At 46.2% G+C, this 13,918-nt stretch overlaps 1 protein-coding gene across 1 annotated transcript in view; it reads left to right on the top strand.

The window, feature by feature from the left end:
- Positions 1–13,918, top strand: part of SLC12A4 (solute carrier family 12 member 4) — a 94,955-nt gene that overhangs the window by 54,338 nt on the left and 26,699 nt on the right. The window contains exons 7-12 of the mRNA XM_063141425.1: positions 236–477; positions 2,470–2,684; positions 4,584–4,748; positions 5,342–5,440; positions 6,980–7,037; positions 11,201–11,375. Of these exons, the coding sequence (XP_062997495.1) occupies positions 236–477; positions 2,470–2,684; positions 4,584–4,748; positions 5,342–5,440; positions 6,980–7,037; positions 11,201–11,375 (954 nt within the window). The remainder of the gene's footprint in view (positions 1–235; positions 478–2,469; positions 2,685–4,583; positions 4,749–5,341; positions 5,441–6,979; positions 7,038–11,200; positions 11,376–13,918) is intronic.

Genomic DNA, 13,918 nt, shown 5'->3' with positions numbered 1-13,918 from the left:
CTGTACGGTGCTTGGAAAAATGTAGGATGATATTGATGATTTGCTAACTTTGTAAATCATGATCATCATTGCTTTTATGGGTGTGTGTGTGGCGGAGTGCACATTGACCATCATAAACTTCATAATTTTTTGTGAACCGCCCAGAGAGCTTCAGCTATTGGGTGGTATAAAAATGTAATAAATAAACGTCTTGCTTTTCATCATAGACTCTAAGATAATGTTCTAACTGTTTCAGACCTACATCTTTCCCCAAGCCGCCATTTTCCATCCAACGGGCGCCCACGACACGTCCAGCACTACGCTGAACAACATGCGAGTGTACGGGACTTTATTCCTCACGTTAATGGCTGTGGTGGTCTTCGTAGGTGTGAAATACGTCAACAAACTTGCTTCTCTCTTCTTGGCCTGTGTCATAATATCCATCTTATCCATCTACGCTGGGGCGATCAAATCCATCTTTGAGCCACCTGTTTTTCCGTAAGTAAATCTTGCTCGGAAACGCCAACGTTCATTTCGGATTGGAAATGGGAGTTTGCTTGCATAAACTCCTTACAATCGAATTAGTGGCAAGAAAGGAACGCAGCATCCAAGTAAATGTATTTAATTCATTTGGGATTTGGAGCGGTGTTGCGGCTATTACCCCATCAGCGCTTCTATGAATATTTTTAATGTTAAAAAGATGCTAGAGGCTTGTCTTTTGCGTTTTTCTGTAAAGACCAACGCTGCTACCCCTCTGGAATTAGTTTAGACTGTTGCAGCAAAACCAGTTATAGATTAATACATTTATTATAGCATCGGCTTTTACAGCCTGGAGTCCACTTCATCGGTTGCATGAAGTATTGTCCTAGTTTGGGGGCAATACAGGAGAAAGGCCTTTCATGCCTACCTGACAAACGGGCCTCTGTGGTTAATGGTTCCCTCAAAAGGGCTTCTCTTGCCAATCTTCCAGTATCAAAGGCAGTTGCTGGGGAGCATGGGTGGGAGAGTGTTGCTGCACCGTGTCCTGCTTATGGGTACCTAGTCAACAGCTGCTGGCCACTGTGTGGATAGAGTTCTGGACTAGATGGACCCTTGGTCTGATCCAGCAGGGCTCTTCTTAAGTTCTTACCTTAATAACCAGGCAGGTTCATGGTGAGACCAGCAGCCCCTTAGATCTGTGTGGCTAGCCAACATTTTAAATTGCTTCACAAAAAGGTAAAGCACATCTATAGAGGCTTAAGCTCTTTGTGGGTATTAGTCACCATGATGATTGATTGATTGGATTGGATTGGATTGGATTGGATTGGATTTATACCCCACCTTTCTACCACAAAATGGCACTCAAGGCGTCTTACAGGCACAAGTAAAATTGACTAAAACAATACATTAAACTCCAATAAAAAGCATAACAATTACAGAGAGCATACAACTCCTCTGTTAAAGCAATTCCACTGGCTCCCAGTCTGTTTCCGGGCACAATTCAAAGTGTTGGTTATGACCTATAAAGCCCTATACAGCTCGGGTCCAGGTTATTTGAAAGACCGTATTCTCCCTTATGAGCCTGCCCGTGCTCTGAGATCTTCAGGGAAGGCCCTCGTCTCTCCCCCACCACCATCACAGGCACGCTTGGTGGGAATGTAGGAGAGGGCCTTCTCGGTGGCTGCTCCAGGGCTCTGGAACTCTCTTCCCAGGGAAGCTAGACTGGCTCCCTCCTTGATGGGCTTTTGGAGGCAGGCAAAACCATTTTTTTATTATTCCTGCAGGCCTTTGGTGAATAATCTGGACCTCTGACTTTTAAAAATTTGCTATGCATTTTAAATATTTTAAATGTTTTAATATTGTAACCTATTTAATTATAGTTTTAACTTTTGTATATTTCTATTTATAACTTTTAACTGTATATGTTTTTGTTTTGTAAAGCCACCTTGAGGCCCAGCATTGGGCAAAAGGCAGGATACAAATAAAGATAAAAATGAAATGAATTTTTTTTAAAAAAAAACAGCATCCAACCAACAGACCCACTTACAGGCCAAAGGCCTTCTAGAACAACGTGGTCTTTGCCTGCCGACGGAAGGAGAACAGAGAGGGAGCAATCCTAGCCCTCCCCTTTGGGGTTCCACAGCCTGGGAGCAGCCACCAAAAAGGCCCTGTCTCAGGTTGTCACCAAGCACACTTCTGAAGGCAGCAGTCTTGAAAGAGGAGCTGATGTGAAACTCTCAGGATCGGAGGCATTCCAGCTCTAAATGTCAACTGCTGTGGAAAACAAACAGGGGAGGAGAATTATTTCTTTCCTGTCCCGTTTGTGGGCCTCATGGAGGAGAAGCAAGATGCTAGACTTGATGGGCCTTTGGTCCAGCATAGTTCCTCCATTTTCTGCTGCTTTTTGAGAAACTTTTTCTGTGTGTGTGTGTGTGTGTTTTTAATGTGGCTCTGTTGAGAAATCTGCAAGATGTAACACATAACAAAGTGGCAAACTTCCTTTCTCCCCAGGGTTTGTATGCTGGGCAACAGGACTCTTTCGAGGGACCAATTTGATATTTGTGCCAAAACAACCGTTGTTGACAACGTCACCGTGCCCACCAAGCTGACCGAGCACTTCTGCCCAGATTTCAACACAAGCTCTGCCTTGTGCGACGAGTACTTTCACTTCAATAATGTCACCGAAATTGTAGGGATTCCTGGAGCTGCAAGTGGAATTTTGAAAGGTACAGCCAAAAACAGCAGTGCATGCTTGTATTAATTGTTGAGGAAGGGCCAAGGTGGAGCGTGTGCTTCGTACAGGGGCGGTCCCGGACCTTTTGCTGCCTGAGGCGATGGGGAAGATGGCACCCTCTCCCATTCTATTTGCAGAAGCCAACTGGACTGGCAAATGGATCTGTCTTCAACACTAATAAAGGGACAGCATCCTCTACTGTTCCTGAAAGCCGCAGGCTAACTTAGGGGGAGTAGAACAGGCTGCATGGTCCACACAGCTCTCTCCTGCAACACCTTGCTGCCATCTCCCGGCATCTGCCGCCTGAGGCAACTGCTTCACTCTGGCCAATGGTAGGGCTGGCCCTTGCCTTGTATGCCCGAAGGGCTGAGTTTCAATCCATGGTAGAGCTGCGGAAGTCCTTTGTAATTCTAGAAAGCCTCTGCCAATCAGTGTAGTCACCACTGAGCAAGATTGTTCAAGAGCCCATTTCAGTATAGTTCCTACTTAAATCAGCCCTTTCTCCAGCGAATGAGCATTTGTGCTCCTGCCTGCTTCTGCTTTCAGTTAACAGCCCAGGAACGCCCAGTCCCTGGATTGTTTCATGACATGAGAACCCGGGAACACTGGGCTGTTTAGGGGGTTAAACAATCCAGGCTTAACCCATGGTTTGTTATTGGGTTAACTCTGGTTTGTTTAACCCCTAAACATTGCAGAGCTTCCAGGTTTTGATGTTATAAAACTAGCTAGGAAAGGGGTGTGCCTGAGTTGTTAATTGAAAACCGAAGTAGTGGGTGGGTACCCCGCCAATTCCTGGGTTACACAACCCAGAAATTGGCTGTGACGTGCGAACCAAGACTGTATAAGGCAGTTTCCTGTGTTATTTTTAAATGAAGTGCCAACGATGTGCTTTGCAAAGTAGAAAGGGTAGGTAGCCTGTTCCAAGGAGCCTCCAGTCAAAAATTCAGGGGGAGAGTGGAAATAAAGATAAATGAGGGAAGAATATGCATTTATCTGAGTGCATTTATCATGCATTTATCATGCTTGGCTTAGTTACAGTAAGACAGGGGGGCTGACAGGTTATGCCAAAGGCTTCCCTGAAAAACTGGGCTTAAAATGTGAACTTACGTTCAGGACTGCGGCACACCTGAAGATTTGCACCGCACTGCTTCAGACGTTATGACTGGGCACAGAATTAAGCATCCTGGTATCCTCTTTGCTTTTTCAAAAGAAATGCAAGATGATAACGAAGAGTGTTTTTGGCTGGTTAGTTCATAGGCATATTTTAATGCAACGCCTTATGGGGTAGGTTGCACTCTGATTGTGTGCACACACTGAGAAAGTGGCAGGATGTGTGCTACTTACTGGCTGCAGAATTCAGAGAATCTTGGCTTCCATTTAAAACAACAACAATGTGTCTAGTCCCTGTTGTGAAAACATGCTTAGAGATGCCTGGGCTGTGCCTGATGAAATTCTGAAGCCAAAAGAATTTCTGGATGAGATCTCCCCTGGTCATGTAGTGGGGGGTATGGGGTCCTCCTGCTAAACTCCTTCCCCTTCCCCATGGCTTAGCTTCAGCAGAATAAATTTTGCAAAATAAGAGAAATGCAAATGGATTAATCTGCACAATGTAGACAGGTTGCAGAATCCAGCTGTTCTCGTTGCAGAATTTGCAGTGGAATTTCTGATACATATTTTTTAAGCACAGAATACACCACACCCTATATACTAATCGGGCTACTTACTAAAGGATTAATGGACTCTTCTAGACAGGAGTACATCCAGTGCAATCTCTCTTGGGCTTGTGACTCCCTGTGTGGAAACATTGCCCTACGTCCTACAAAGGAAGCGGGCAGATGTTTCATCCACTTTCTCACACATTCACTCTATGCTCCTGACGGTTCCCTTCCAGATAACATCTGGAGCAATTACCTGGAGAAAGGAGAGATCTTGGAGAAGGCTAATTGGTCGTCTGCTGACGTGGCTGGGCATAAGAACAACCTCCACCTCTACGTTTATGCAGACATCGCAACATCCTTCATGGTGCTTGTTGGCATCTTCTTCCCTTCAGTGACAGGTGAGCCTATGATCATGTTGCCTGCTGCACATCTCTGTATGATGATGTTGTTGTTTAGAGAAGCATGGTAGGGCTTTTACACCAGCAGGCTGCAATGCTCTCCTCTCAGCTGGAGGAAAGATAGTGTAAAAAAAACAAAACCCTACCATGGACCCAAGTGACTCTGTGGACCTGGAATTGGTGATTCGCGTTCTTCTGTCCCACTCCTTCTATCATGACTTGCACAACATTTTTATTGGACCTTTTTTATTAAAACTGCCGGGTGACTTCTGATCAAAATGCATCCAGCATTCTTAGCATTGCCAAATTCTGTGCTGCAGCGTCTCAAACCCACCAGCAACTGATCTCAGAGACTTTGTGATCCTCCTTGGGAGATCGCAGTGCAGTGACATCATATTGTTGTCTTATTTTCCTCCACATTTTATCCCACCTTAGGTTTTTATTTTATTTTACCCTAGTATTCTGTGTGCATTCCATATGTTTGACGTGTGTTATTTACTTTTCATACTGGTCCTTGACAGTAACATTGATTGATTGATTGATTGATTGTTTAGAAGTACTTTTCATACCTAAGTTTTTGCTTTCCTTTTAAGGGATCATGGCGGGCTCAAACCGATCTGGAGATCTCAAGGATGCCCAGAAGTCTATCCCTTTTGGAACCATCCTTGCTATTGCCACCACATCACTAGTCTGTATCTTTTACAAAACAGCAACACACCAAGGTTCTGGTACACAGGAAGCTACCTTGTTCCATTTCAGATTATCCATTCGTTTGTCTCCTCTTACTGGTAGTGGTTCTGATGCAGAGAAAAGTCTTTCCTATAACTTGCTGCTTGAAATTCTGTTAACTTGGAGACACCAGAGATTGAACCTGGTTAGGGCTGGCCCTACCATTAGGTAGAGTGAAGCAGTTGCCTCAGGTGGCAGATGCCTGGAAGTAAATCAAGGTATTGGAGGAGAAGTCTGTGGGCCATGCAGCCTGCTCTTCACCACTAAGTTAGCCTTCTGCCTTCAGCGTTGAAGACAGATTCATCTACCCAGTCAAGTGGGCTTTTGGGGAAAGGGTGGGAGAGGGTGTCATCTTGTTTTCTGCCTCGGCAGCAAAAAGTCGTTGGCCAGTCCTGAACCTGGGACCTGCCATGTGTGAAGTATGTTCTGTAGCACAGAGCTATAGACCCTTTCTGATATTTTGCACTTGACGTGAAGGGTCCTTTGGACACATCTGGGCCAGAAGACACAAATTGAATCAGGGCTGATTCACATTATTGATCATGGCCAGTGGTCAGGGGTTCTGGGAGTTGTAGACTGGAGGGCCCCAGGTTGTCCACCCTGAGTGAAATTTTGTCACTGCTGTTAAAGTTTATTTATTTATTTATTTATTTATTACATTTATTTATTACATTTCTATACCGCCCAATAGCCGGAGCTCTCTGGGCGGTTCACAAAAATTAAAAACATTCAAAGTATAAAACAACAGTATAAACCATAATATAAAATACAATATAAAAGCTCAACCAGATAAAAACAGCAGCAATGCAACATTACAAATTTAAAACACCGAGTTAAAATTTATTTATAGACTGTGAAAATGCTGGGAGAATAAAAAGGTCTTCACCTGGCGTCTAAAAGCATATAATGTAGGTGCCAAGCGAACCTCCTTAGGGAGCTCATTCCACAGTCGGGGTGCCACAGCAGAGAAGGCCCTCCTCCTGGTAGCCACCTGCCTCACTTCCTTTGGCTGGGGCTCGCGGAGAAGGACCCCTGAGGATGACCTTAGGGTCCGGGCAGGTACATATGGGAGGAAGTTTTAAAACTACATGTGGGAAGGTCTACATGTTTAGACAGGTAAATCAGCAAAATTGTATAGATTTATATACTGCACTCTGGGGCTGTTCACACAACATGCTAATCCACACTCAGTGGTTGAGTGTGAGTTATTTTGAACCATGGATTGTTTGATGAACCGTGGTTTATCGTGTGGTCTGAACGCAACCAGAGCAGGTTTTTAATGCAGTGTGGCTTATTTTCTTGAACACTCCACTTTGAGAACCCATGATTTGTTGGGAGTTGTCGGACTTTTTTTCCCAGTCTAAACTATCCTTAGGATTGTGCCTTTATAGTATTTTCATGACTCTGCAGGATTACATGAGTATTTTTTGTGGTAAGAAATGTGTGTCACCGACCCTGTCAGAAATCAAACTGGCTTTCCTTAAGGGAATGTGCACCTTCAGATTTCAGCTGCGTGGTCCTGTTTGGAGCTTGCATTGAAGGCGTCGTCCTGAGAGATAAGTAAGTAGCCATCACATTTGCTTTTGTGCGTAAGAAGATGTCGCTTGCTCTTGGGTCAGCGTCATGGCTTTGCCTCTCGCGTTGGCCTTGCAAAACTGCTTTGCTCCTCAGCCTAGTTCATCTCATTCATTCATTCTACACAGTGCTTTCTGTCACCAGCTGCTAATAATGCAGGGCTTTGTGTGTGCATGCATTGAGACTCCATGCAATCATTGAAAAGCAGAGAATGCTTAAAAGGCTGTCACACAGAGGAGGGCCAAGATCTCTTCTCGATCGTCCTAGAGTGCAGGACACAGAATAACGGGCTCAAGTTAAAGGAAGCCAGATTCCAGCTGGACATCAGGAAAAACTTCCTGACTGTTAGAGCAGTATGACAATGGAATCAGTTCCCTAGGGAGGTGGTGGGCTCTCCCACACTAGAGGCCTTGAAGAGGCAGCTGGACAGCCATCTGTCAGGGATGCTTTAGGGCAGTGGTTCCCAAAGTGGGCGGTACTGCCCCCTTGGGGGTGGGGGTGGGATTGCACAGGGGGGCGCTAAGAGGCAAGGGGACAGCAGGAGGGGCGCTCGAGGTGTTTTTTTCTGAGAAACGCCTCTCCAGCAGGTCTTAAAACCCAGGGACATTTTTATGGGAGAAGGTGGTTTGGTCCCAAGCCATATAGGGGAAGAATCCACACATGTATTAATACCATTTAAGAAGAGTCCTTTTAACGGTGAATTGAAATATTTCAAAAACACCAAAACGCTAATGAAGAGACATGCCCTGCTTGGTGTGCCCCACCACGCCGGCTGCAAAACAGAGGCGTTTGCTCTCTTTTCCCTCCCTCCCTTGGCAAGCCTGTGGCAAGTGCTTCGGAGTTTGAATAAATATTCAATTCATTGTTACTGTTTTGAATTTTATTGTTATTATCTTCCTTAGTCAGTCGTTGAAAACCGCTATTCTGAATAATGATTTTTATAGTGTAGGGTAGGGGGCACTGGGCATGAGTTTGTGGAACCAAGGGGGCGGTGACCTGAAAAAGTTTGGGAACCACTGCTTTAGGGTGAATTCCTGCATTGAGCAGGGGGTTGGACTCGATGGCCTTGTAGGTCCCTTCCAACTCTGCTGTTCTATGATTCTATGATCTGAGAAACTTAGGTTTCACTTCTTTTTGTAAAAGGCAAGTTTCTTGTTTGTTGGTTGGTTTAAATCCTGCCCTCATTCCCAAAAGCTAAAGGCAGCAGACACGCTCTTCCTTCTCTTCACAACAGTCCTGTGACCAAAAGATAGCGACTGTGTTCACACAACACACTAACCCACACTTCTTGGTTTTGGTTCGACAGCCAGAAACGTCCATCTAACAAAAATGCAGAGCCAGGGGAGCTCAGAGTTGACGATTACTTCTTTGCTCCCCCCGCTCTGCATAGGATACCCGTCAGCCTCCGAATTCAGAGGCTGATAGGAATCCCAATAGGATTGCACACTAAGACTCTGAAGCCATATGTAATGCCGGTCGTCTTAACTCGAAACATCTTCAATTGTTTTAAAATACTCAGAAATCTCCATGGGCAATCTTCTGAAGAGATGGTAATGGAGGGTTTTTTTGTTTTGTTTTTTGTTTTGAAGGATAGCTCATCCTATCTCACTGAGTTGGTTGCAAGTTTCTTTCTTACTTCAGTGCAAATTAGAGGAAAAAATTAAGCTGGCCCCATTTTAAAATGTATTCTATTTATCTAATTACTCTTAATCAGTTACAGCTTTATTCTGTATAATAACGTGTCTCGGTCTGCGACCGTAATACACCATTCAAATTCAAGTTGGCTAGTCGCAGGTGTTTTTGCTGTTCTTCTAGCTTTGATTTATTTTCGATGTGACTGTCATTCTTAAATATGTTTTTAATTTGATTGCAAGCTGCTCTGGGCAAATGGTATGTTTTGAAAGGCGGCATCGAGATGCTTAATATATATAAATGTATATTTTGCCCTTCCCCGTAATGTAAAGCAGGATGATCACGCAAAATATACCACTCTCATTTGTGTAATGTGTAAAAATTAGGGGTGTGCACGGACCCCCGCTCCGCCCCGCGGGCTGATCCGAAAATTTCGGATCGGCCCGCGCCGCTCCGCCCATACTCCGCTCCTCTTCGCCGTGGTGCTCCAGCTCCGAATCGGAGTTCCGCAGTGGAGGAGAGTGGTGCCAGGTAAGGCCGGGAGAGGAGGGCAGGGGGGGGGGTTACCGGGCCCTGCCGTCGTCACCACCCGGTAAGGGACCAAGGGGGAGGGGGCCTTACCTGCCTCCGTCCGCAGTCGATCGGCTTCTTCATTTGAGCCCGCAGTTCAACCAGGATGTCTGGGCCGCAAGTGCGGCCCAGACTTCCTGGTTGAACCGCAGGCTCAATTGAAGAAGCCGACGGACCATGGACGGAAGCAGGTAAGGGAGAGGAGGGCGGGGGGGGGGTTACCGGGCCCTGCCGCTGTTGCCGCATGGGCGACAGCGGCAAGGCCCGGTAAACCCCACTTACCTTTCCGGCGGAGCTCCGGATCGAGGCAAAGGATCCGCCTTCACCTCGATCCTCTTCGCCACGCTCCGCCGGCCCCCCAATCCTCTTCGCCTCCGCCTTAAGGGGAGGCGAAGCCCCCCCGCTCCGCTTCTAATTCGCCGGTCCGATTAGAAGCGGAGCACATCCCTAGTAAAAATTGCAAGATTCAGCCGGACTTGGTGCAGAACTCAAAAGGGCAGAAGAGGCACAGCACCGCTGATGTGGTTTCACCAGCAAACGAAGACTTGGCTATACACAGCTATGGCTAGTGCTTGCTTCATTTCTCAGCTTGTCCCAAGGAAATGGATATGTGTTAGGGTTCTTATATGTTATGATGGCATTTTAAGCCTATACTTCCTCCCATGAAGCCGGGACAGCACAAGAACATAAGAAGTACCCTGATGCTGGATCAGACCGAGGGTCCATCTAGTCCAGCACTTTGTTCCCACAGTGGCCAACCAGCTGTCAGCCAGGGACTAGCAAAGCAGGACACGGTGCAACAGCACCCTCCCACCCATGTTCCCCAGCAACTCGTACATACATGGTCACTCCCATTCCTGTGCTGTATTACTTATTTATTGTTTTATCCTCATAACCCTTTGCTACCCTGAGAGCTCATGTTGAACATCAGCTTATGAAAACTCCTAAATAAATGCCCCCCCCCCTATGATCCTCACAACAACCCTGTGAGGTAGGTTAAGGCTGAGAGGTAATCACTGGCCCAAGAGCACAAAGTGTAAATCTTGGCCGGGCAGGGATTTGAACCTGGATCTCCCAGTCCCTAGGAACTGCCAAGAAAGCCAAGGGCAAGGGGGTAGGAAAAAAAGGGATGTATAATGTAAAAGAGCTCTGCTGCATTTTGGATCCCCGGGTCCTACTTCATTGTTAGAATGCAATGGATACCTTTTACTCCGCCTCCCCAGACTCCTATGCTGTGGAGGAAGGAAGCCAGTCTGAGGGCGTGTCTACACCTAAGGGTGTAGCAGGAAGGAGGGGGGAGAATCACGGACTTACCTGCTTCCGCGATCCTCCCCCAGCTTCTAAGTGGCCACGTGACATCCCGGCCGCCTTTTTTTTTTTTTTTTTTAAGAAGAGCCAGTCACGCGGAAAAAGGTAAACAAACAAACAAAAAACCCACACCCACCATCCCAGGGATGGCGAAATTGCTCCCCCCCCACCCCCATGGGCGCGGAGCCTCTGTGCACAGCTCTATGCCTGGCCCTGCTACTCGCGGAGAAGAAGGGACGACCCGGGAACAGCGACCTCAGGATGGTCCCAAGACCGCAGAAATATTGGGAAATCTGGGGTCCCAGATATCCCAGGGAAAGTCCCTGGTCATCCCGGGTTGCCCCCAGGATCCCCTGTGCGTCATATGGATGCACACGGATGACCTAGAGATGACTCCGGCATTTCTGGCAAGTGTAGACATGCCGTGACTCGTTTTTTGACAGAGAAGCAGATGCTTTTAATTCCAGTATTTTTATCTTATTAGAAGCCTGTTGTATACACTTGGAACTGTTTGCATGAGCAATCACTCATTTTAGGCAGGCTTACCTTGAACTTTACTTTGGAAAATTATCTTAAATCACATAACCAGTAAATGGAAGCCTAGTCGTCTTTTAAAATGTCTGCACTCAACCCTGCAGATACGGTGACGCGGTGAACAAGAACCTAGTGGTGGGCACCCTCGCATGGCCCTCGCCGTGGGTCATTGTGATCGGCTCGTTTTTCTCGACTTGTGGGGCAGGATTGCAGAGCCTCACCGGCGCCCCACGGCTGCTTCAAGCGATCGCCAAGGACAACATCATTCCTTTCTTGTGGGTCAGTACCCGTTGGGCCCTCTTGCTTTTCTTACAAGGGTCAAAGCAGGTGTTGAGGTGTTTGCATCCTTTCTAAGCGTTTGCCTGAAAAAGAGCCAGGGGGATCTGGAAACTTCTTTGTGCTGTCCCAGCCCCCAAACAAAAAAGGTTCCTCAAAGGGCATTGACCCATGAGAATTCCAGCTTCCATTTCTTTTGATGAAGGATATATTCGGTGGTCATTTAAACGTGACAGACCAACGTGCTGAAAGATGGACAACAAAGAAGCGAATAAAAAGAAAGGGAAAGGAGCCGTTTCTCCGTGGTAGGGCACAACTCCAGTGAAAAAGATCAGAGAGCGGGTGATGGGGGGAATCTCCCGGATGCTGCTGCCAGTCAAGAGTATTGTGCTGGACAGTGAAATAATAAGTAGCCTTATTCGCAGGGGCTGCTAAAAAGCAGAGGGCAAAACTCCTAAAAACATGCTGCAGATTGTGCAGGAATGGACTGATCTGAGTGGCTTCTTCAACCTTCTTCTTTCTGTGACGTGTCTCTTTTTGTTGTTGCACAATTGTAAGAACCTATGGTTGTTAGATGCGATAAAATTAACTGACTGACAAGACCACAAAAAAGGAGGGGGGGGGAGAGATAGTGAAATAGTCTGGCATATGGTAGAAAGCAACTTCCTGTCTTCCTAAGCCCAAGACTTGTAAGCCGGTGTATTTGTTCTTCAAGTGATTTCTTTTTTTATCCTAGCAGCCTCTCAAGTGCCATTTTATGCCATTTTACCTAGCAAAGAGCCCACCGTCCATAAATTGCAGGGCCGGCCCTACCGTGAGGCAAGCGCTTCAAGTGGCAGATGCTTGGGGGCAGCAGTGGCAGACCCTCCAAGCCATTTTCCCCGAGCCCCCTGTGGAATTCCTCCCTCTTGGAGGGTAGAGCTGTGTGTGCTATACAGCCTGTCCTAGACCCCCTAAACCAGCCTGCTGGTTAAGAACGAATTGGCAAAGCGTATGCAACTGGGCAAACCCAGTATTTGGAAGAGCCTAATTTCAAGTCTGCAGCCCCCTCCCACTTCCCATCGTAAGTCTGTAACCACACGTGGCGTCCATGGCTTGAACATCTGCCACTTTTTTCCTTCTTCCTCAACCCACACCCTTTTGCTTTGATTACCACCTTTCCTTCTTCAAAGAAGAACCCTTTGAGTTGGCTGAATTAAAGTCTTTATGCTGATATGGATTTGGCATTTGTCTTTGGCTGACACAGCTACCTTTGTTTTTAAAATATTCTTGTAACAATAAAACAATAATAGATAGATAGATAGATAGATAGATAGATAGGCAGCCAGATGTAGTTGGACTACAACCCCCATAATCCCTGAGGGCTGGCCATACTGATTGGGGCTGATGGGAATTGGAGTCCAACATCTGGAAGGCCAGAGGAACTCCCATCCCTGCCCTACTGTCTGTGTTTAGGATGGCAGCCTTCATCCTTTTCCACTTTAAGAAACCCAAATATCTATTGATCTTAAACGCTTCTATGCAAACAGCAAAAGTTACCTAAGCTGCTAACAGTGCAAACTTTAAATTCAACATTGAACATGAAAATGAAAGCCTTTTTAAAAAAATAATCTGAAAACAACAAAAAGATAGCAGCAAAAGCATCAATAACTGGAGAGAGAGAGAGAGAGAGAGAAACCCAGCAGGAATAAATTTAATTGCCTTTTAAAAGAAAGGGAGAATACAATTATTTTCACCCAGCAGTGCAAGCTACTACAATAGGCACCAGCTCAGTGTCTTCAGGGAGCATGCTCAACATCACCACTAAAAAGGCCCTGCACCTGATTGCCAGCCATATCAACTCAGAAGGCAGGCTGGGGCCTCTGGCTCACATCTGAAACAACTGGATGACAACTCCTATCATGCCTGACCGTTGGCCATGCTGACTGGGGATGATGGGACTTGTTGTCCAAAACAACTGGATGGCACCATGTTGGGAAAGGCTGCCTTAAAGAATGGGCGAGGTTATGTGGGAGCAGGTGGTCTTTCAGATGCTTTGGTCCCAAGCTGCCCCTGGCCCCAGACTTATCAAAATATGACACGCTTCTCCAAACTCTCCCATCACCATTTCTAATAGGAATATTCAGTCTTGTTCCTTGCAATTCGGAATTTGTATTCAAACATATCCGCCCTATGCTAGATCTAGAGCACCTTTACTTGCATCCTTCTTATTGTGGACATGCTGAACTCCATGCTGTGCTGAAAGCATAACTTCTGAAACTGAGCCCAGAAGAAATTTTCATAACCTTGGTAGGAAACCGGAGGGCTGGAAGGTCTCCAACCCCAAATGATGAAAAAGAACACAGGTGTTGCTCTCAGAAGAGGAAAGGCAAAAGCTATCTAAGACAAGATGGGGATTAACCCTATAGCTACAGCATAGCTCAAAGGCACACGGGTCTGTATTACCAAATGATCTCAAGAGAGGACCTTGTAGGGGGAAGGAACACTGTAATGAGATGGAAGCAGTCCTATTATTGATTGATTGATTGATTAGGGTGACCATATGA

The sequence above is a fragment of the Elgaria multicarinata genome, chromosome 14 (genome assembly GCF_023053635.1).
Source record: "Elgaria multicarinata webbii isolate HBS135686 ecotype San Diego chromosome 14, rElgMul1.1.pri, whole genome shotgun sequence".
NCBI lineage: Eukaryota > Metazoa > Chordata > Lepidosauria > Squamata > Anguidae > Elgaria > Elgaria multicarinata.
This window is presented reverse-complemented; position numbering and strand designations above follow the sequence as displayed.